Source organism: Pongo abelii, chromosome 1 (assembly GCF_028885655.2).
Source record: "Pongo abelii isolate AG06213 chromosome 1, NHGRI_mPonAbe1-v2.0_pri, whole genome shotgun sequence".
Classification (NCBI taxonomy): Eukaryota; Metazoa; Chordata; class Mammalia; order Primates; family Hominidae; genus Pongo; species Pongo abelii.
This window is the reverse complement of record NC_071985.2, coordinates 140,680,360-140,704,404: the sequence shown is the minus strand read 5'-3', so window position 1 is coordinate 140,704,404 and position 24,045 is coordinate 140,680,360. Positions and strand designations below refer to the sequence as shown.

At 38.3% G+C, this 24,045-nt stretch overlaps 2 protein-coding genes across 12 annotated transcripts in view; one reads left to right on the top strand and one right to left on the bottom strand.

The window, feature by feature from the left end:
• Positions 1-21,288, bottom strand: part of GLMN (glomulin, FKBP associated protein) — a 63,468-nt gene extending 42,180 nt beyond the window's left edge. For all 4 annotated transcript variants that reach the window (XR_656301.4, XM_063728405.1, XM_002810603.5 and 1 more), the window contains exons 1-7: positions 21,147-21,288; positions 20,192-20,260; positions 19,634-19,759; positions 13,658-13,777; positions 12,434-12,542; positions 11,154-11,391; positions 8,739-8,841 (exon numbers count right to left, since the gene is read on the bottom strand). Coding sequence is in view for 3 of the 4 variants with exons in the window: in XM_063728405.1 (XP_063584475.1) it covers positions 8,739-8,841; positions 11,154-11,391; positions 12,434-12,542; positions 13,658-13,777; positions 19,634-19,759; positions 20,192-20,230 (735 nt within the window). In the remaining variant the exon portion in view is untranslated. The remainder of the gene's footprint in view (positions 1-8,738; positions 8,842-11,153; positions 11,392-12,433; positions 12,543-13,657; positions 13,778-19,633; positions 19,760-20,191; positions 20,261-21,146) is intronic.
• The window catches only part of RPAP2 (RNA polymerase II associated protein 2), a 138,126-nt gene continuing 135,311 nt past the window's right edge, over positions 21,231-24,045 (top strand). For 5 of the 8 annotated variants that reach the window (XM_009247636.4, XM_054519551.2, XM_009247641.4 and 2 more), the window contains exons 1-3: positions 21,231-21,368; positions 22,414-22,459; positions 23,692-23,806. In XM_009247636.4, the coding sequence (XP_009245911.2) occupies positions 21,296-21,368; positions 22,414-22,459; positions 23,692-23,806 (234 nt within the window). In that variant the 5' untranslated portion in view covers positions 21,231-21,295. 8 annotated transcript variants of the gene reach the window in all.

The following is a 24,045-nucleotide window of genomic DNA, read 5'->3' as shown; positions in this document are numbered from 1 at the left end:
CCAAAATTGACACCCTAACATCACAATTAAAAGAACTAGAAAAGCAAGAGCAAACACATTCAAAAGCTAGCAGAAGGCAAGAAATAACTAAAATCAGAGCAGAACTGAAGGAAATAGAGACACAAAAAACCCTTCAAAAAATCAATGAATCCAGGAGCTGGTTTTTTGAAAGGATCAACAAAATTGATAGACCGCTAGCAAGATTAATAAAGAAAAAAAGAGAGAAGAATCAAATAGATGCAATAAAAAATGATAAAGGGGATATCACCACCGATCCCACAGAAATACAAACTACCATCAGAGAATATTACAAACACCTCTATGCAAATAAACTAGAAAATCTAGAAGAAATGGATAAATTCCTCAACACATACACCCTCCCAAGATTAAACCAGGAAGAAGTTGAATCTCTGAATAGACCAATAACAGGAGCTGAAATTGTGGCAATAATCAATAGCTTACCAACCAAAAAAAGTCCAGGTCCAGATGGATTCACAGCCGAATTCTACCAGAGGTACAAGGAGGAGCTGGTACCATTCCTTCTGAAACTATTCCAATCAATAGAAAAAGAGGGAATCCTCCCTAACTCATTTTATGAGGCCAGCATCATCCTGATACCAAAGCCTGGCAGAGACACAACAAAAAAAGAGAATTTTAGACCAATATCCTTGATGAACATTGATGCAAAAATCCTCAATAAAATACTGGCAAACAGAATCCAGCAGCACATCAAAAAGCTTATCCACCATGATCAAGTGGGCTTCATCCCTGGGATGCAAGGCTGGTTCAATATACGCAAATCAATAAATGTAATCCAGCATATAAACAGAACGAAAGACAAAAACCACATGATTATCTCAATAGATGCAGAAAACGCCTTTGACAAAATTCAACAACCCTTCATGCTAAAAACTCTCAATAAATTAGGAATTGATGGGACGTATCTCAAAATAATAAGAGCTATTTATGACAAACCCACAGCCAATATCATACTGAATGGGCAAAAACTGGAAGCATTCCCTTTGAAAACTGGCACAAGACAGGGATGCCCTCTCTCACCACTTCTATTCAACATAGTGTTGGAAGTTCTGGCCAGGGCAATTAGGCAGGAGAAGGAAATCAAGGGTATTCAATTAGGAAAAGAGGAAGTCAAATTGTCCCTGTTTGCAGATGACATGATTGTATATCTAGAAAACCCCATTGTCTCAGCCCAAAATCTCCTTAAGCTGATAAGCAACTTCAGCAAAGTCTCAGGATACAAAATCAATGTGCAAAAATCACAAGCATTCTTATACATCAATAACAGACAAACAGAGAGCCAAATCATGAGTGAACTCCCATTCACAATTGCTTCAAAGAGAATAAAATACCTAGGAATCCAACTTACAAGGGATGTGAAAGACCTCTTCAAGGAGAACTACAAACCACTGCTCAAGGAAATAAAAGAGGATACAAACAAATGGAAGAACATTCCATGCTCATGGGTAGGAAGAATCAATATCATGAAAATGGCCATCCTTCCCAAGGTAATTTACAGATTCAATGCCATCCCCATCAAGCTACCAATGACTTTCTTCACAGAACTGGAAAAAACTACTTTAAAGTTCATATGGAACCAAAAAAGAGCCCGCATCGCCAAGTCAATCCTAAGCCAAAAGAACAAAGCTGGAGGCATCACACTACCTGACTTCAAACTATACTACAAGGCTACAGTAACCAAAACAGCATGGTACTGGTACCAAAACAGAGATATAGATCAATGGAACAGAACAGAGCCATCAGAAATAATGCCACATATCTACAAGTATCTGATCTTTGACAAACCTGACAAAAACAAGAAATGGGGAAAGGATTCCCTATTTAATAAATGGTGCTGGGAAAACTGGCTAGCCATATGTAGAAAGCTGAAACTGGATCCCTTCCTTACACCTTATACAAAAATCAATTCAAGATGGATTAAAGACTTAAATGTTAGACCTAAAACCATAAAAACCCTAGAAGAAAACCTAGGCAATACCATTCAGGACATAGGCATGGGCAAGGACTTCATGTCTAAAACACCAAAAGCAATGGCAACAAAAGCCAAAATTGACAAATGGGATCTAATTAAACTAAAGAGCTTCTGCACAGCAAAAGAAACTACCATCAGAGTGAACAGGCAACCTACAAAATGGGAGAAAATTTTCGCAACCTACTCATCTGACAAAGGGCTAATATCCAGAATCTACAATGAACTCCAACAAATTTACAAGAAAAAAACAAACAACCCCATCAAAAAGTGGGCGAAGGACATGAACAGACACTTCTCAAAAGAAGACATTTATGCAGCCAAAAAACACATGAAAAAATGCTCACCATCGCTGGCCATCAGAGAAATGCAAATCAAAACCACAATGAGATACCATCTCACACCAGTTAGAATGGCAATCATTAAAAAGTCAGGAAACAACAGGTGCTGGAGAGGATGTGGAGAAATAGGAACACTTTTACACTGTTGGTGGGACTGTAAACTAGTTCAACCCTTGTGGAAGTCAGTGTGGAGATTCCTCAGGGATCTAGAACTAGAAATTCCATTCGACCCAGCCATCCCATTACTGGGTATATACCCAAAGGACTATAAATCATGCTGCTATAAAGACACATGCACACGTATGTTTATTGCGGCATTATTCACAATAGCAAAGACTTGGAACCAACCCAAATGTCCAACAATGATAGACTGGATTAAGAAAATGTGGCACATATACACCATGGAATACTATGCAGCCATAAAAAATGATGAGTTCACGTCCTTTGTAGGGACATGGATGAAATTGGAAATCATCATTCTCAGTAAACTATCGCAAGAACAAAAAACCAAACACTGCATATTCTCACTCATAGGTGGGAATTGAACAATGAGAACACACGGACACAGGAAGGGGAACATCACACTCTGGGGACTGTTGTGGGGTGGGGGGAGGGGGGAGGGATAGCATTGGGAGATATACCTAATGCTAGATGACGAGTTGGTGGGTGCAGCGCACCAGCATGGCACATGTATACATATGTAACTTACCTGCACATTGCGCACATGTACCATAAAACCTAAAGTATAATAATAATAATAATAATAATAAAGAAAAAAAAAGAAAAAAAAAAAAAAAAAAAAAAAAAGATTAGAGAAAAAAGAGTGCAAAGAAACGAACAAAGCCTCCAAGAAATACGGGACTATGTGAAAAGACCAAATCTATGTTTGATTGGTGCACCGGAAAGTGACAGGGAGAATGGAACAAAGTTAGAAAACACTCTTCAGGATATTATCCAGGAGAACTTCCATAACCTAGCAAAGCAGGCCAACATTCAAATTCAGGAAATACAGAGAACACCACAAAGACACTCCTTGAGAAGAGCAACCCCAAGACATATAATTGTCAGATTCACCAAGGTGGAAGTGTAGGAAAAACTGTTAAGGGCAGCCAGAGAGAAAGGTCAGGTTACCCACAAAGGGAAGCCCATCAGACTAACAGCGGATCTCTCGGCAGAAACCCTACAAGCCAGAAGAGAGTGGGGGCCAATATTCAACATTCTTAAAGAAAAGAATTTTCAACCCAGAATTTCATATCCAGCCAAACTAAGCTTCATAAGTGAAGGAGAAATAAAATCCTTTACAGACAAGCAAATGCTAAGAGATTTTTGTCACCACCAGGCCTGCCTTACAAGAGCTCCTGAAGGATGCACTAAACATGAATAGGAATGACCGGAACCAGCCACTGCAAAAACATGCCAAATGGTAAAGACCAGTGACACTATGAAGAAATTGCATCAATTAACAGAAAAAATAACCAGCTATCATCATAATGACATGATCAAATTCAAACATAACAATATTAACTTTAAATGTAAATGGGCTAAATGCTCCAATTAAAAGACACAGACTGGCAAACTGAATAAAGAGTCAAGACCCATCGGTGTGCTGTATTCAGGAGACCCATCTCACATGCAAAGATGCACATGGGCTCAAAATAAAGAGATGGAGGAAGATCTACCAAGCAAATGGAAAACAAAAAAAAAGCAAGGGTTGCAATCCTAGTCTCTGATAAAACAGACTTTAAACCAACAAAGATCAAAAGAGACAAAGAAGGCCACTACATAATGGTAAAGCGATCAATTCAACAAGAAGAGCTAACTATCCTAAATATATATGCATCCAATACAGGAACACCCAGGTTTATAAAGCAAGTCCTTAGAGACCTACAAAGATACTTAGACTCCCACACAATAATAATGGGAGACTTTCACACCCCACTGTCAATATTACACAGACCAATGAGACAGAAGGTTAACAAGGATATCCAGGACTTGAACTCAGCTCTGGAACAAGTGGACCTAACAGACATCTACAGAACTCTCCACCCCAAATCAACAGAATATACATTCTTCTCAGCACCATATCACACTTATTCTAAAATTGACCATATAATTGGTTGTAAAATACTACTCAGCAAATGTAAAAGAACAGAAATCACAACAAACTGTATCTCAGACCACAGTGCAATCAAATTAGAACTCAGGATTCAGAAACTCACTCAAAACTGCACAACTACATGGAAACTGAACAACCTGCTCCTGAATGACTACTGGGTATATAACGAAATGAAGGCAGAAATAAAGATGTTCTTTGAAACCAATGAGAACAAAGACACAACATACCAGAATCTCTGGGACACATTTAAAGCAGTGAGTAGAGGGAAATTTATAGCACTAAATGCCCGCAAAAGAAAGCAGGAAAGAGCTAAAATTGACATCCTAACATCACAATTAAAAGAATTGGAGAAGCAAGAGCAAACAAATTCAAAAGCTAGCAGAAGGCAAGAAATAACTAAGATCAGGGCAGAACTGAAGGAGATAGATACACAAAAAACTCTTCAAAAAAATCAATGAATCCAGGAGCTGGTTTTTTGAAAAGATCAACAAAATACATAGATCTCTAGCAAGATTAATAAAGAAGAAAAGAGAGAAGAATCAAATAGATGCAATAAAAAATGATAAAGGGGATATCACCACCGATCCCACAGAAATACAAACTACCATCAGAGAATAGTATAAACACCTCTATGCAAATAAACTAGAAAATCTAGAAGACATGGGTAAATTCCTGGACACATACACCCTCCCAAGACTAAATCAAAAAGAAGTTGAATCTCTGAATAGACCAATAACAGGTTCTGAAATTGAGGCAATGATTAATAGCCTACCAACCAAAAAAAGTCCAGGACCAGACAGATTCACAGCCGAATTCAACCAGAGGTACAAAGAGGAGATGGTACCATTCCTTCTGAAACTATTCCAATCAATAGAAAAAGAGGGAATCCTCCCTAACTCATTTTAGGAGGCTAGCATCATCCTGATACCAAAGCCTGGTAGAGAGACAACAAAAAAAGAGAATTTTAGGGCAATCTCCCTGATGAACATTGATGTGAAAATCCTCAATAAAACACTGAATCCAGCAGCACATCAAAAAGCTTATCCGCCACGATCAAGTCGGCTTCATCCCTGGGATGCAAGGCCGGTTCAACATATGCAAATCAATAAACGTAATCCATCACATAAACAGAACCAACGACAAACACCACATGATTATCTCAATAGATGCAGAAAACGCCTTGGATAAAATTCAACAGCCCTTCATGCTAAAAACTCTCAATAAACTAGGTATTGATGGAACGTATCTCAAAATAATAAGAGCTTTTATGACAAACCCACAGCCAATATCATACTGAATAGACAAAAAATTGGAAGCATTCCCTTTGAAAACTGGCACAAGACAAGGATGCCCTCTCTCACCACTCCTATTCAACACAGTGTTGGAAGTTCTGGCTAGGGCAATCAGGCAAGAGAAAGAAATGAAGAGTATTTGATTAGGAAAAGAGGAAGTCAAATTGTCCCTGTTTGCAGATGACATGATTGTATATTTAGAAAACCCCATTGTCTCAGCCCAAAATCTCCTTAAGCCGCTAAGCAACTTCAGCAAAGTCTCAGGATACAAAATCAATATGCAAAAATCATAAGCATTCCTATACACCAATAATAAACAGACAGCCAAATCATGAGTGAATTCCCATTCACAATTACTACAAAGAGAATAAAATAGCTAGGAATCCAACTTACAAGGGATGTGAAAGACCTCTTCAAGGAGAACTACAAACCACTGTTCAACAAAATAAAAGAGGACACAAACAAATGGAAGAACATTCCATGCTCATGAATAGGAAGAATCCATATCATGAAAGTGGTCATACTGCCCAAAGTAATTTACAGATTCAATGCTATCCCCATCAAGCTACCACTGACTTTCTTCACAGAATTGGAAAAAACTACTTTAAAGTTCATATGGAACCAAAAAAGAGCCCGTATAGCCAAAACAATCCTAAGCCAAAAGAACAAAGCTGGAGGCATCAAGCTACCTGACTTCAAACTATGCTACAAGGATACAGTAACCAAAACAGATTGGTACTGGTACCGAAACAGATATATAGACCAATGGAACAGAACAGAGGCCTCAGAAATAACACTACACATCTACAACCATCTGATCTTTGACAAACCTGACAAAAACAAGCAATGGGGAAAGGATTCCCTATTTAATAAATGGTGCTGAGAAAACTGGCTAGCCATATGTAGAAAGCTGAAACTGGATGCCTTCCTTACACCTTATGCAAAACTTAACTCAAGATGGATTAAAGACTTAAATGTAAGACCTAACACCATAAAAACCCTAGAAGAAAACCTAGGCAATACCATTCAGGACATAGGCATGGGCAAGGACTTCATGATTAAAACACCAAAAGGAACGGCAACAAAAGCCAAAATAGACAAATGGGATTAATTAAACTAAAGAGCTTCTGCACAGCAAAAGAAAGTATCATCAGAGTGAACAGGCAACCTACAGAATGGGAGAAAATCTTTGCAATCTACCCATCTGACAAAGGGCTAATATCCAGAATCTACAAAGAACTTAAACAAATTTACAAGAAAAAAACAACCCCATCAAAAAGTGGGCAAAGGATATGAACAGACACTTCTCAAAAGAAGACATTTATACAGCCAACAGACATGAAAAAATGCTCATCATCGCTGGTCATCAGAGAAATTCAAATCAAAACCAGTGAGATACCATCTCACGCCAGTTAGAATGGCGATCATTAAAAAGTCAGGAAACAACAGATGCTGGAGAGGATGTGGAGAAATAGGAATGCTTTTACACTGTTGGTGGGAGTGTAAATTAGTTCAACCATTGTGGAAGACAGTATGGCGATTCCTCTAGGATCTAGAACTAGAAATACCATTTGACCCAGCCATCCTAATACTGGGCATATACCCAAAAGATTATAAATCATTCTATGATAAAGACATATGCACACGTGTGTTTCCTGTGGCACTACTCACAATAGCAAAGACTTGGAACCAACCCAAATGTCCAATGATAGACTAGATTAAGAAAATGTGGCACATATATACCATGGAATACTATGCAGCCATAAAAAAAGATGAGTTCATGTCCTTTGCAGGGACATGGATGAAGCTGGAAACCATCATTCTAAGCAAACTATCACAAGAACAGAAAACCAAACACCGCATGTTCTTACTCATAGGTAGGAGTTGAACAATGAGAACACAAGGACACAGGGTGGGGAACATCACACACCACGGCCGGTCAGGACGTAGGGGGCTGAGGGAGGGATAGCATTAGGACAAATATCTAATGTAAATGATGAGTTGATGGGTGCAGCAAACCAACATGGCACATGTATACCTATGTAACAAACCTGCATGTTGTGCACATGTACCCTAGAACTTAAAGTACCATTGAAAAAGAAATCACCTTACATACATGCTCAATCCCTTGCCCCCCTCTTGCTCTCTGCAACTTACCCTGTTCTCAAAACCCCACCCTAATTAAACCAAATGTTACTCCTATGCTGCACCTGCACTCATGTAGCTGAACATGGCTGAAGAAAACTACACAGCCACATGGACTTTCTCTTTGGAAATTCAGAAACATCAACTTAAAATAAATTTTTTAATATTTCAGATTATTTCTCTAATACAGAATCTGAGCACATTTTAAAATACTATTGATGCATAAAGCCAAATTGCTTTTAAAATAAAATTTACTTAAATATGGAGCTATTTTGAAAATATTTATCACGGGGCATGGAATTTCCACTCTAGGAGTTTTAAAGAAATAATTTGAAAAGTATGCAAAAATTTAATTACTAGGTTACTTAGCATAGACTTAACAGTTAAAAAAAGAAACTTGGAGTTGTCCTACAATAATGAAAAATTAGAAACAATCCAAATGTCGAACTATATGGCACAGGTGAAATACATTATACTAAGTTCACACCATGGAACACTATTAAGCCAATGGAAAAATATTCATAATATACTGTCAAAGAGGAAAAAGGCAGATTACAAGAGTGTGTATATATATATATATATGTATAAAATCTTTGAAAAATTTATATATATATGTATTATTATAAATAAGTATATAAGAAAAAAGCCTGGAGGATGTTAATATTTATCTTTGGATAATAAAATTATTGCTGTTTTATTTTCCATCTTTTGTTTATGTGTGTTCTACAGAAAATACATATTTCTTTATTAATGAATGTATCGATTTACATGTGCAGTACTGAGAATATAGTGGGATAACATTTGAGATTATAGCAGATTAAATTAGCTGTACTTACTATTATTTCTGATGCAAAATACCTGAAAGGATCATTTCCACCTTCTTCAGACTGTTCAAGGAATTGTGCTGTCAGCAAAGGGCATTTCAAGCTTTTGAAACAACTAAGGCATAAGAAATAGGTAACTATGAAATCAACACTTCCAAGTATAAAATCCCTAGGTCTTCAAATCTAAATTAATTTTACTTGAAAAATAACATAGGCACTGCTATGGTTTGAATGACTCTGCTCTCCAAAACTCATGTTGAAATTTAACTGCCATAAGGAGGTGGGAATTAGGCCAAGGGGGCTCCACTCTCACGGATGAGATTAATGCTGTTATAAAAGGGCAAGTTCAGCCCACTTTTGCCTTTTGCCCTTTTACCTTCAGCCACATTATGACACAGCTAGAAGGCCCTTGCCAGATGCCAGTGCCTTAATTGTAGACTTCCCAGCCTCCAGAACTGTGAGCCAATGAATTTCTATTCATTATAAATCACCCAGTCTTAGGTATTCTGTTATATCAGCACAAATGGATTAAGACAAGCATCAATAACTCAATGGTCTATAAAACTGGTGATGTAATGTCGTTCGTACTAGTAATGGGGAGAACATGAGAACACCTTGCTAGACTCAACATGCTAAGACTGACTTCTACATCTGAACTATTCCATTGAATTCTGAATGTTTGAGGGCTGGTGCTAGTCTATGATGTTGTTTTCATTAGTTCAAAGAAAAAATCAGGAAATACAGTCATTTTTTCACACAGCTCTATTTGTCTTATTTAGAAAACCAAACTTTATTCTGTGATTAAGCCTTTCCTATTTCTTTAGTTAAAATACCTTTTCTTTTATGAAATAATGGGTTTTTTAATTGTTAAAAATTTTTTTTTTGAGACAGGGTCTCTGTCACCCAGGCTGGAGTACAGTGGCACAATAATAGCACACTGTAACCTCAAATTCCTGGGCTCAAAGGATCCTCCTGCCACAGCCTCCCAAGTAGCTGGGACTACAGGCACACACCACCGTGCCCAGTTAACTTTTTTATTTTTTGTAGAGACAGGGTCTCACTATATTGCCCAGGCTGGTCTGAAACTCCTGAGCTCAAGCAATCTCCCAGCTTGGCCTCCCAAAGTGTTAGGATTACAGGCGCGAGCCACCACGTCTGGCTGTAAATTTTTTTTTAAATGTCCTAACCTGACAAGTAGGAAGCTAAAAATAGTATTAGTCTCCAAAATTAAAATATTATTTTATATTCTATTTTTTAGAGACAAGGTCTTGCTATGTTGCCCAGGCTGGGCCTCAAGTGATCCTCCTGCCTCAGCCTCCCAAGTAGCCAAAATTTAAAAATTACTGGTCCATGTAATTAATCTAGTCTATCACTGTCCAACAGAAATATAACATAGCCCCATATATAATTTAAGATCTTTTAGTAGACACATGAAAAAAGTAGTAAGAATGGGAGAGATGATTTTAATAATCTTAACCCAATATATCTGAAATATTGTCATTTCAACATGTTATCAATATAAAAATTATTGAGGTATTTTACTGTTTTTTTTTTTTTAATAACAAGTCTTCAAGATCCAGGGGATATTTTATACTTAAAGTATATCTGAATTTGGACCAGCCATATGTCAAGTGCTACAGCCATATTGAATAGTAGATGTTTAGTCTATAGTACCCATGGAGGGAATGCTATTGGGTGGATACTCTACTACTATTTTTGTGGTCCAGTTGGATGTTCTGTCTGGTGGTCTTTCTGCTGCTTCCTTTGAAAGAGTAAAACACAATTTCTCCACAGAGCTACCTATATCTATTTCCCACACTCACCCTGAGCTACATGTATCTATTTCCCCCGCTTTCATTATTCACTTACTATGATGAATAAGGCAATACAAAGAAGAATATAAAGTAAATGAATGGATTTTGGTTTTATAATTATTTTATTTTATTAATTAATTTCTTAAAGACAGGGTCTTGCTCTGTTGCCCAGACTGGAGTACAGTGGCCAATCATCATTCACTGCAGCCTCACACTCCTGGATTCAACCCATCCTCTAGCCTCAGCTTCCCAAAGTAGTAGCACTCCAGGTATATGCCACTACATCTAGCTAATTTTTAAATTTTTTTGTAGAGATGGGGGTCTCACTATGTTGCCAAGGCTGGTCTCAAACTCCTGGCCCCAAGCAATCCTCTCACTTCAGTCTCCCACAGTGATGGGATTACATGTGTGAGCCACTACACCTGGCCTATAATTTTTTAAAATATAAATGTCTCAAGTTCCCATGCTGTATCAACTGAACCCCACATTCTTCTAAAATTCAAAATCTGAAACTAGATTTCTATTTACATGTCAAACAAAGTGAAGAAACATAAAATAACTAAACTATCAATTACTAAAGTCCACTGTGAGATGTTCTTAAAATTATACTTACAATTTCAGTAATTCATCCTTTAACTTTTCATTTTCCAGTGAGTTTTCTTTGTTATCAATGACTTCTTCCACAAAAGGCTTAGTGAACTCTATTAAGGCCTTGCAACACTGACAAAGGCCATAGTCATCCATTTGTATTTGTTCTTTTGAGTATGGAACAGGAAGAAGAGACAGCTGATTCCAAAGGGTAGACAATGCTAATCCAATTGAATATGCCTTGTTATGAAGTTTCTGAATCACTAAAACAGAGATCAAGTTGTCGCTCATCAAGTAAGCTAAACATGGGACAAGGAAGTCAGCAAAGTGGAATTATAAGACACTTCCTCCTCCTACATTTTAACAACTCTTGAATCAAGATGACACATCACAGTCTAATTGGCAGTGTTTTTTTCTTCTTAGTTGTGCACAAAATAATACAGCATCTTGCCATGAAATGTTGTTTAGGTTATGTTTATAACAGACTATGTGTAACAGGCTATGTACTTAAGACAGAAACATGTTCTTTCCATGTTTTTGGGTTGTTATAAGCAGAAAATATGAGTGTATTGTAAACTATAAAGCACTATACAAATAGGAGGTGGTATTATTAGATTTTTTTTCCCTAGAAGACTGAATATTACAGGTAGTATGAAGCTGGTAGGCATTCATATTTAAAACAAATTTAATTTCTGATTCTAGGTCCCTCTATCAGATTGTGAGATAAACGAATTTCCTAAAATGAAAAATAACCTCTTCCCATGGATACTGTCTGTCTTGGTTGCCAAGACCCATTACCTACCAATACTGTTACTGCACTCAGCCATGGAGCCTCATCATCCCATAGCTCCTCGTTTCATTCTTCAGTAGTACCTTTGCTATGCCCAATCCAACCTCCCAAAGCAGAGGCTGAGCAATGCCTTGCCTGATACTCTTCTGGACTACCATAATGCTATCAGATTTAGTACTGCAGACACCACAGAGGTAATCCTTGAAACATGTTTAGAGAGAAAATTCTAGATTTAAGCAGCAGATAGGAAGGTTAGGCAAAAAGGTATAGGTTTCAATATAGCACATGAAAAATAGTATGACATTCAACAGAATATTTACTGGGTACCCACTCTGGCCAGATACTACAATCTTTCTATGAGCAGCAGGATTCACATTGGCATTGCTACTATTGGTTCAAGCAGAGTACTCACTAATTGGCTGTAAACTTTACTTTGGTGTAGTATTGACATTTTGGGGTAACCATCAAGGCACTTAGAGATACAACAAGTACTCTGATATCAAAATTCTCATTACCTGTTTGTAATGGCTGGAGCAAAAGAAGAATACTTCGGGATATCTGTTTTCCAGAGGGCTCTTCAATCAGTTCAAGCAAACCCAACAATAATTCCTTTGGATTGCATAACTATAAAAATATTCACAATTGAACCTGTTTAATACAAGTTGTATTTAAAGCCACATTATTACTATTTTTAAGAAGGCATATATTGACAAAATATTACACAATTATGTTTTTGCTTAACATTAAAATTATTTATACAATTGTTGAAAAAATATGCACGAGCAAAACACAGAATCTGTGATGGTCAAGTAACTCTAAAACTAAAAAGAAGCAAGAAGTCAGTGGATCTTTAAGCTCAGGTTTCCTTTGAGCTTCACCTGTCTACTCTGAAATTGCCTTAATAGATTCCCAGGGGCTCCAGCAGGTGGGACCTTTCAATCCCATGCTGCAAGCCTATTTAGACTAGTCTGGAATCTCTTTTGTATTTTTTGAACAGGTAAAACTTTGCATTGCTTTCTGACTGGCCATATCTTATCATCTCACTTGACTGGTTTTTTAAAAGCTCCCAGCTCCCATAGTCAATAACTCATACAGATGGAGCTCTCCTTCCAATATATATTTGGGTATATTCGCACTGATCACTAAGCAGTTTCTTATAATATCCTTTTTCTCAGAATTTATCTTTCTTAGCCATCAAATATTGACTTTAAACTCTACTAGCCTTTTACCCAGGGTCTCTTTCTAAGGTTGTTAGTCACAACTGATCTGTGTTCTACCCTATTCCTACTTCCATTTTAATCACTTGTATTCTAGGCCTTCCATTTTCTTTTAGGGAACACACCACAAAGGAAAGAGGACTGAGATTTTAATTCTAGTTCCAATGTTGCCAAAAGATAAATGTGACCTTGAACTACCTCTCTAAAGCTTGTATTCCACATCTATACAATAAGGCTACTTGTTAAAATATAGCTTCCCAGGTCTCTCCCTGGAGATGCTGAATCAATGGGTCTGATATGAGGTTAATATGAGGTTAGATGATTCTTTTATCCAGAAAATTTGGGAAATCCTGAAATGGAATTGCCTATCCAATCAATAAGACTGGGTCTTTTCTCCAACGAGTTCCTTTCTGCATGTACTTTCATGAACCAAAAGCTTTCTTACCAAACAATAAACATTACAGGGAATTATAAAATACTGCTGTGTGTTATGATAAAGAGAATCTTGTTTTGTTAACTTACCTTTACCAATAAATCAAAGATCAAAAAATAAACTTTTCTTTTATTATCCTCTTTATTTTTACACAAAAGGCATCGAACAACAGGACCAACGAGATTCCAGCCCATATTCTTGATGATGACCTGTAAAAACATTTTCAGAGTAAAGCAAACACTGCCATCTATAGGACTCTCACAGTGTGCTTTCCTATCTTGGAAGAGCTCAGAATTGTCTTTAAAATAGGAAGATGAGACAAGTGAGGCCTATGACATTTCACCACAGACTTTCCAGGGCTGGCTACTAACAGACATCAACATTTTTAAATAGTTTTTAATATGTTCACTGAGGAAAGGCAAAAGGGTCTTTACTTTTTATCAGGCAAGTTGGTGTTTCCCAAGATTTAAATAGTGCCTCTATTTCCAACAAGAGAGTTAATTTGCTTAATACAGGTACTTAACTTCCATAGACAATTTTATATTGTCTATGGAAATCCAGCCAATGCTTATGTACCTTTTAAAGCTCCTTGGAGTCTCTAAATATAATCATTGTAATTTATATAAAAAAGAAGGGATACAACTTCATTAATTTTCTCTCCTACATGCAAGTGGCTTCTATGTTCAAAGATATTTCAGAATGCTTACCATACAAGTAAAAGTTTATCTTTATAATGACTAATTCACATTCATTATCAAAACCACTGATTCTCAAAAGTATCAACAATGTATTCCACTTCTCTGGCCTGCTTTGTACTTTAACTCATCAGTATTTACCAAGCCTACACTATAATATACTAAGGGTTAGAAATAAAGTGAGGAACACACTGGATAAGATCACTACCCTCCTAGAGTTTACATTCTAGAATCCTTCTTTAAAAGCACGGTGGTTGGCTGGGTGCAGTGGCTCACGTCTCTAACCCCAGCACCTTAGGAGGCTGAGGCAGGAGGATCACTTGAGCCCAGGAGTTTGAGACCAGCCTGGGCAACCTAGTGAGACCCTGTCTCTATTTTTCAAAGTTAAATACATTCTTATTTATTTATTTATTTTGAGACTGAGTCTCACTCTGTTGCCCAGGCTGGAGTGCAGTGGCGCTGTCCCGGCTCACTGCAAGCTCTGCCTCCTGGGTTCACGTCATTCTCCTGTCTCAGCCTCCCAAGTAGCTGGGGCTACAGGCACCCGCCACCACGCCCAGCTAATTTTTTGTATTTTTTTTTTTTTTTTTTTTAGTAGAGATGGGGTTTCACCGTGTTAGCCAGGATGGTCTCAATCTCCTGACCTCATGATCTGCCCACCTCAGCCTCCCAAAGTGCTGGGATTACAGGCGTGAGCCACTGCACCCCATCTTTTTTTTTTTAAAGCATGGTGGCTCATGCCTGTAATCCCAACACTTTGGGAGGCTGAGGTGGGCGGATCACTTGAGCTCAGGAGTTCAAGACCAGCCTGGGCAACATGGCCAAACCCTGTGTACAAAATACAAAAATTAGCTGGGTCTGGTGGCACATGCTTGTAGCCCCAGCTACTTGGGAGGATGAGTGGGAGTTTGGCTTCAGCCTGGGAGGCAGAGGTAGCAGTGAGTTGTGATCACACCACCGCAAACCAGCCTGGGTGACAGAGACAGACCCTATCTCAAAAAAATATATAAATAAAGAAAAAGCAGATCTAACCCATCTGACAAGGGATTAATAACCAGAATAGAAAAGAAGCTCAAACAACACTAAAGGAAAAAAATCTAATAATCCGATAAAAAAAATTGGAAAAGATTTGAATAGACATTTCCCAAAAGGCATACAAATGGCAAACAAGCATATGAAAAGAAGGTGCACATCATGATCAGAGAAATGCAAATCAAAACTACAATGGGATATCATCTCACCCCAGTTAAAATGGCTTATATCCAAAAGACAGTCAATAACAAATGCTGGCAAGGATATGGAGAAAAGGAAACCCTCACATATTGTTGCGATATATATTGTCGCGATCTCAGCTCACTGCAAGCTCCACCTCCTGGATTCACGTCATTCTCCTGTCTCAGCCTCCCAAGTAGCTGGGGCTACAGGTGCCCGCCACCACGCCCGGCTAATTTTTTTTATTTATTTTTTCAGATATTGTTGGTAGGAATGTAAATTACTACAACCATTAATGAGAACAGTTTGGCAGTTCCTCAAAAAATACAAAAATAGAGCTACCATATGATCCAGCAATCCCACTGCTGGGTATATACCCAAAATAAAGGATATCACTATATTGAAGAGATATTTGCACTCCCATGTTCATTGCAGCACTGTTTACAATATCTCAGATTTGGAAGCAACCTAAGTGTCCATCGACAGATGAATGGATAATGAAAATGTGGTACACATACACAATGGAGTACTATTTGGCCATAAAAATGAACAACATCCTGTCATTTGCAATAACATGGATGGGACTATAGACCATTATGTTAAGTGAAAGAAGTCAGGCACAGAAAAACATTGAATGTTCTCACTTTTTTGTGGGATCTGAAAACCAAAACAACTGAACTCATGGACATAGAGAGTAGGAGGATGGTTACCAGAGGCTGCAAATGGCAGTGGGAAGCAGGGAAGATGGCTAATGGGTACCAAAAAAAAAAAAAAGTTATAAGTAATGAATAAGACCTACTATTTGATAGCACAACAGGGTGACTATAGTCAATAACTAATTGTACATTTTAAAGTAACTAAATGAGTATAATTGGTTTGTTTGTAACACAGAGGATAAATGCTTGAGGGGATGGATACCCCATTCTCTATGATATTCTTATTTCACATTGCATGTCTGTATCAAAACATCTCATGTACCCATCAATATATATGCCTTCTATGTACCCACAAAAATTAGAATTTTTTTTTAAAAAGTTGATCTAGGAAGAAGACAAAATGACACCTATAATACCTCATCTTGACCCCAGTCTTGTAAGATAATAAAAATAGAGTATAGGATACAGTAGTCTCCCCACTTATCTGCAGAGGGTACATTCCAGGACCCCCAGTGGATGCCTGAAACCATGAATAGTACCAAACGCTATATATAAATACTATACATGCATATCTGTGACAAAGTTTAATTTATGAGATTAACAATAACTACAACAATTATAATATACTGTAATAAATAGTATGTGAATGGTCTCTCACAAAGCAGTAAATAGTAAATCTTTTTATTTTTATTTTTTTTCTTTAATTCACTCTTATAGTTGAAGATAATAGTAAATCTTGGTCAATTTTGATAGTGTCACCTGGCAAGAAAATTAAATTGTAGTCAGTTTTTTGTTGTTGTTGTTGAGATGGGGTCTCACTGTTTCCCAGGCTGGAGTGCAGTGGTACGATCTTGGCTCACTGCAGCCTCCACCTCCTGGGTTCAAGCAATCCTCCCATCTCAGTCTCCCGAGTAACTGGGATTACAGGGGCGTGCCATCACACCTGGCTAATTTTTGCATTTTTTGTGGAGACAGGGTTTCACCATGTTGGCCAGGCTGGTCTCGAACTCCTGACCTTAGGTGATCCACCCGCCTCGGCCTCCCGAAGTGCTGGGATTATAGGCATGAACCACTGTGCCCAGCCTGTAGTCAGTTTTGAACATTGTCTTATCAATATCTGAACCTTTGCATTTAGCTGACCACATATTGCAAAGGTGATTCTCAAACTATTAAGACTAAGCCTCACAATGTTTAAATCTATCCCATTGGCTATTCAGAAGCATGCTAAAAATAAAATGCTGAGGCATGCAATGCCTGAAAAATACTTTGTTTATACTTCCCTTTTCCTTCTGCCTCACTGATGTGGTGCTGATCCTCATCTCCTTGGCAGGCCTCTTCTCTCTGTTTCTTAAATTCTTCAAGATGGGATCTTGGGCCTCTTCTCTTCTGCCCCTTTTATGTGAACTCAGGTAAATTCTTGTTTTTTTTTTCACCCCTCAATGCTTCAATTACCCAATCTTTAGGTAATTAAAGTCTCACAGATATGTGTCTCAGAGATCTACATCTTAATTCCTCTATCTCTACTGAGCTCAAAACCTTATTTTCCAGTTGACTGCTGTACTTAAACTCAAAATTTCTAAAAGTCAACTCACTTGTTCCTTTAGGAAACTTTTCCCTCTACTTAGGTTGCCTTTTTCTGTTTGATATCATATGTTATCCTTTTAGAGGCTAGAAACCCAGTCATTTTTGATGCCTCACCCTCTCAATCAAACAATCCCCTGTATTCTACCCTAAAACCATACGCCATACAGCACTAACCAGAGGTAGAGCAGAGTGGTTAGGAGCTCCAAAACCATGCTACACAGGTCTGAATCTTGGATGTTACATAAAAGTTGACTTACTTTTGGGCAAGTCATTTAACCTTTCAGTTACAAAATGAACACCTACCTTCTGAGATTTTGGAGAGACTAATTAAGTTAGTAAATGTAAAGGACTAAAGACAGCATCTGGTACATGTAAATATGCAATAAATATTAGTTGTTATTAATTTTTTTATTATTAGCTAAAAGCTAAGTACTTTAGAAGGTTATCCTCTGAGAACACAATTAGAAAAAAATCAAGAAGAGTTTAAAAAACATAAAATTTATTATATTGGGGGTTACAAAGTTATCATAAACATATATCAAAAACTAAATAAAATGTCCTATTTTAATAAAAAATAAGAAGGGTATAAGCCATTTGAACTATGACTAAGAGATGCTATAATAATGTATGATTAAAAAGTTTTAGGAATCCCCCAAATCCAATCAAGATGCCCTGGAGAGAAACACAGGTCAACATGATTACACTGTGATATCAAGAAAGAAAACTTCTAATAAATAAGTAGCACTGCAAATGAAGAAAGAGTGTGTACCTAGAAAGGAGATAGTCTTTGTATTAGTCTGTTCTCACGCTGCTATGAAAAAATACCCAAGCCTGGGTAATTTAGAAAGAAAAGAGGTTTAATTGACATGCAGTTCCACATGGCTAGGGAGGCCTCAGGAAACTTAACAATCATGGCGGAAGGCACCTCTTCACAGGGCAGCAGGAGAGGGACTGAGTGCCAACAGGAGAAATGCCAGATGCTTATAAAACCATCAGACCTCGTGAGAACTCACTCACTATCATGAGAAGCATGGGGAAACCACCCCCATGATTCAATCACCTCCACCTGGTCCCACCCTTGACACATAGGGATTATTACAATTCAAGGTGAGATCTGGGTGGGGACACAGAGCCAAACCACAGCCGTCTTCCTTATAAGGAGTATCCAAAGACACAAAATTTGGCAGGTTGTTGCCAACACAGTGTCCCAGGAAAAAGTTATTCCTGATCCACAAATAAGATCCTTTTCCATTGTGGAGGATGATTTTTCAAACCATTGTAACTGGATGATACTGGCTAGTATAATGACATATCGCTTTCCTCCTGTTCTGATTCTATGCACATAAAATACTGTTTTAATTAAAATTTGGTTTTCCATACACATTTGGCTGGAGGAGAATGGGCTGATCACCCAAAATGAATATTTAGCCTGCTTGATATGTATATTTCTCATTGTAAATTAATGACTCAAACACCATTTTTGGACTCCCTAAACCAGAAGTAATTCTGATTCTTCTAAAAACTCTTTACTTCAACTATAGCACTTATTTATTTTGCCTCATTATTGTTAGTTGTTTACATGTTTATCTGTTTGACCAGATGGTAAGCACCTTCAAGTATATGACTGTTTCTTTTTTTTTTTTTTTTTCTGAAACAGGGTCTTACTCTGTTGCCCAGGCTGGTCTCAAACTCCTGGGCTCAAGTGATCTGCCTGCCTCGGCCTCCCGTAATGCTGGGATTACAAGCGTGAGCCACTGCGCCTGGCCTAAATATTTCTAATTCTTTTTTTGTTTTCAGTTCCCTACTGTGAAAATTTAAGTAGATTCTTAAATGTTTGATGGATAAATGACTGGATGAATAGCATCATGTGATTATTCTCTTCCCAAGACTGAAAAGTAAACACCAAGATTCTACGCACCTTATTCTTTTCATTTTGAATAATTTCTAAGAGCTGGTCTGTGTGCCCTTCTTCTATGCATCTTTGCCCAGCTAACTGAAATAGGCCAAAATCCTCTTCTTTAAAGTCTTGCTCTTCTAGGATTTGCTGACAAAAAAAAAAAAACCAAAAAACAACAAAAAAAGTATATGTAAATGAAAATGAAATACAATAACTTCTTGATTTATCTATGAAAAAAGGAAATCTATTTAAATTCTAGATAAATGTAACGTAAATAACACATGTATCAAAATTAGGATTACCCTAATAAATACTTTAATAAGTGACCTTGAAATCTACTGTACCAGTGAAATCTATGAAAAGGATCAGGATTAAAATGTAAAAGGTTATTTAGATAAGTATGTCACCTGGAGAAATAATCCAATCTGCCTCCCCCACTCATGCTCTTTACAGGTCAAAAAAAGCAAGGATTAAAGAAGATAAACAATTTGAGTGACCACAAATATAATTAAAAACAATCTGTGCCCTTCCCATATTTTGAAAGGTATTTAATTTTACAAAAATTAAAAAAATACTTACACATCTCTTTATTATAGACTGAAGTTCCTCTACAGCCATTCCTATTTCTCCTAGTTTCGATGCTAAAATCTACAAATACAAAACACACTGTTAACTATCCATGATATTACACTTAAGTATTCAAAAGTTATGTTTCAGTGTGATAAATTATTAGTAAATACAATAAAGAAAATGGAAAGTTTTTGTTGTTGTGTTTTTTGGTCCAATAGCATGCTAGGAGAAAATGTAAAGTTTTAAAGTTGAAATGTTATTACTGAATCTTAGTATGTTTGCCTAAGAAAATAAAGTGTTTTTTTAGAAGCCCTTATTGCATCTTTTAAGTTTTCTAGGAGCATAGTTTTGAAAGTTACTTTGAAGGAAAAAAAACAAACTCCCGAGCACTCCCAAGAGGCGAGGCACATACGAACTAAAGGGCTTTTAAAAAGCAAAGTACTTCTTTTCTGAAAAAAAATTTCCAAAAGGTGGACCTGAAATCAAAATTCTAATCATTAGGGGATTTTTTATTTTTAATGTCTCACCTCACAAAAACTGGGGTGCAACACAAGCTTATCTATGGGGGTGAAGATTCAGATGCCCTCCATTCCATTTCTCTCTAGGAGTTGCAGTCCCCAAAGTGATCAATCCAGCTAGTGAAATTACTGTATCACACGGAGACAAGACAACGGCGGCCTTCAGGAGGAGACCATCGCTTCTCCCGGCGACAAGGCTCGGCCCCAAGCCCTCAGTAGGGGCGCGGGTCAGCCCGGTCCTCAGGGCAGCGCGCTGGAAGGCGAGTAACACCCCAGCGCGCGTGCGGGCGGCATCAGAGGAAGCCATGTCTTCCGATTCCTGCTCGCCTAGGTGGGCAGGCTCCACCACCTCGCATGGCCTCGTCGGCCCGCAGCACCAAATCCGCCGCGGCTCACGGTCAACCGCGAGCCCTGGCCACCCTGAACCTCTCCACGACTCCGCTTACCTGACAGATCCCTCGCCTCTCCCAGCCGCCGCCACCTCCTCCGGCCTCTCAGCCCGCTCTTCTGGCCCCGCCCCGCGCTACGCGTAGGGAGGCGGGGCCTCGGGGCGAGACGCCGGAGCTTGTCCCCGTCCGGCAGACTACTCTCCCAGATGGCGGACTGCGCTGGGCCGTCTTCTGCCGGCCGCAAGGCCGGGGCTCCCCGCCGCTCTCGAAAAGCCGCAGGTAAGAGCAAGGATCTCTTCCCACTTTTGGACCCTGAAAGCTGGGCCCCGATCTCGAGTTCTAGACCGCAGCGCGCGGGCGCTCCTGAAAGGCTGCTTGGGGGGAGGGGTTCTCCCAGGTAGAGAAGGCCGAAAGCTTCCCACCGCCGTCCGCACCTCCTGGGAAAGATTTCCTGGCCGGCCCTCACCCCTTTACGCCAGTGTTCCAAGATTTCCCTCACGCGGACTGTGGCCCCAGCCTCTGAGAGAAAGGACAGTGGAGGCGCCGGGAACCCAGGCCTGGGGTCCCCGGGTTTCGGGGCAAGTGACTAGGGCAGCGTTGGCAGCTGGCCTTGAACCTAGGACCGGTCCTCCTTTCCAGATTGCTTGGGTGCCCAGTTCTTTAAGGTGCCGGACTCCCCTCTTCCCCCAGAGAGGACGTTTGGCAGACGGAGAGAGGTTTCCCCTAAAAGTACCCAGATCTCAGATTTTCAGGAGTGGTTAATTAAGCAACTATGATACAGAAGAAAATTCAATCCCCAGAGATACATTTTAACCAAGAAAAATTAGACAGTAATCAATTTGCAAAAACAAATTGCTTTCCCTTCCTATTTCATTTTGATTTACACATGATTGGACATAAAATATGTGGAAAAGAAGAAAAGGTGGTCTACAGTTTGTTATTTGTGTAGGAATCTATCTTGTACCTAATGTGTTTGTGTAGACCTGACCTACTGCCACCATGTGTAGCTTAACTGCGGGGATGCATTTTGAGAAATGCGTTGTTAGGTGATTTCATCGTTGTGTGACCATCATAGAGTGCACTTACACAAACCTAGATGGTATAGCCTACTTACACACTAGGCTATATGGTACAGCCTATTGCTCCCAGGCTACAAACCTGCACAGCATGTTACTGTACTAACTACTGTAGGCAACTGTATATCTAAACATAGAAAAGGTACAGTAAAAATACAGTATTTTAATCTTATGAGACCGCTGTCTGTATGCTGTCCGTCGTTTACGGAAATGTCATTATGTGGCACATGACTGTATTTTTATTGTAGGTACTAAACAGACAAGTACTTTGAAACAAGAAGATGCTTCTAAAAGGTATGACAGCTACATGGACAACTACGTTGGCATATCTACTTATCTCATATTACTTGTACCAATTTTAAAACAATAATGGTTACCTTTTTTTTTGGAGAAAATTATCATGAGAGGGAAGGGAAAGATCTGGGAAGGCCTATAAATTCTCACATAGACTGTTACATTCCTCTACTCCAGGCTTTAAGAAAACCAAACTAAGCACTCAGACTGCTAGTGAAGGCATGAGTGTCTGTAGAAGGTGTTTGTTTTTCACTGCTTCAGGTACACTCTCCTTTTATTGCTTTATATGCCAGACTCACTCTCCAAGTTTTGCTGTCACTCCAAGAAACCTTTTCTGTTCTTTGTTACATCAAGTCCAGATTTTCACTAAAAAGCTGTCTTGTACTAGTTCTGGTTCTAAAAAGGCAAGATATTACCACATATCACACAGAGTTTCTAGAAGAGGAGTAGAATGTGAAGGGGATTAAAAGTATATGTAGCTATGATTTTCATTTTGTGAAGACTCACTAATCTTATATTGGCTTTGGTCTTAATTTACTCATTCTTTCAAAAATTATTTACTGAGTATAAGATATGCCAGACCTGTGTTAGGCTCTGAAGATATGGTGAACAGAATAGACACAGTTCTTGTCTAGTGGAACAGAGGAATAAATAATAATAAATTAATTAGTTAATTAACATAAACAAATACATAATTACAAATTGTGATAAGCACTATGAAGGAAAAGACTGTGATGTTACGAGAAGGAATAACGAAGTCTAATTTAGTTGGAGGTGGGTGGCAGGGAGGTTGGCTGTGAGTTTTCAGCGAAAGCATTATGCTGAGACCTGCGTGCTAAGTAGACATTAACCATACAAAGAGTATATAAAGACTTCTGTATGTGCAGTGCAAAAAGTAGCTTGTTTCCTTTTTGAAAAGTATTGGATCAAAAGAAACAGCATTAGAAAACAGAAATTTGGCCGGATGTCGTGGCTCATGCCGGTGATCCCAGCACTTTGCGAGGCTGAGGTGGGAGTGTTGCTTGAGGCCAGGAGCTCGAGACCAGTCTGAGCAACATAGTGAGACCTTGTCTCTACAATTAAAAAGAAATAAATATTTTTATTCAAAAAAATTTTTTAATATATTTAAATTTAAGTGGCAAAATAGTGAGTTAGGTTAGTATTGTATTTTAAAACATGGAATGTTGGACATGAAGCTTTTAAGTAGATTAAGTTTCTCTTTCAACTTTTAGGAAAGCTGAACTAGAAGCAGCTGTGAGAAAGAAGATTGAATTTGAGAGAAAAGCTCTACATATTGTTGAACAGCTTTTAGAAGAGAATATTACAGAAGAGTTCCTAATGGAGTGTGTATGTGTTAAGCTGACAAATTATTAGTTTTGTAGTATAACATCTTTATATCTGCGCAGCATGAAACTTCTTTGCATTATTAAAATCTTTGAATTTGTTGAGTCATTAGATGCAGATAACAATCCATATAATTCATGCATTTTAAAATAAACAACTATCATGCATTCCTTGTATAATGACTTTAAAATGCACTAATGAAAAATAAGTACGTAACAAGGTGATGACAGGTAATGTATATT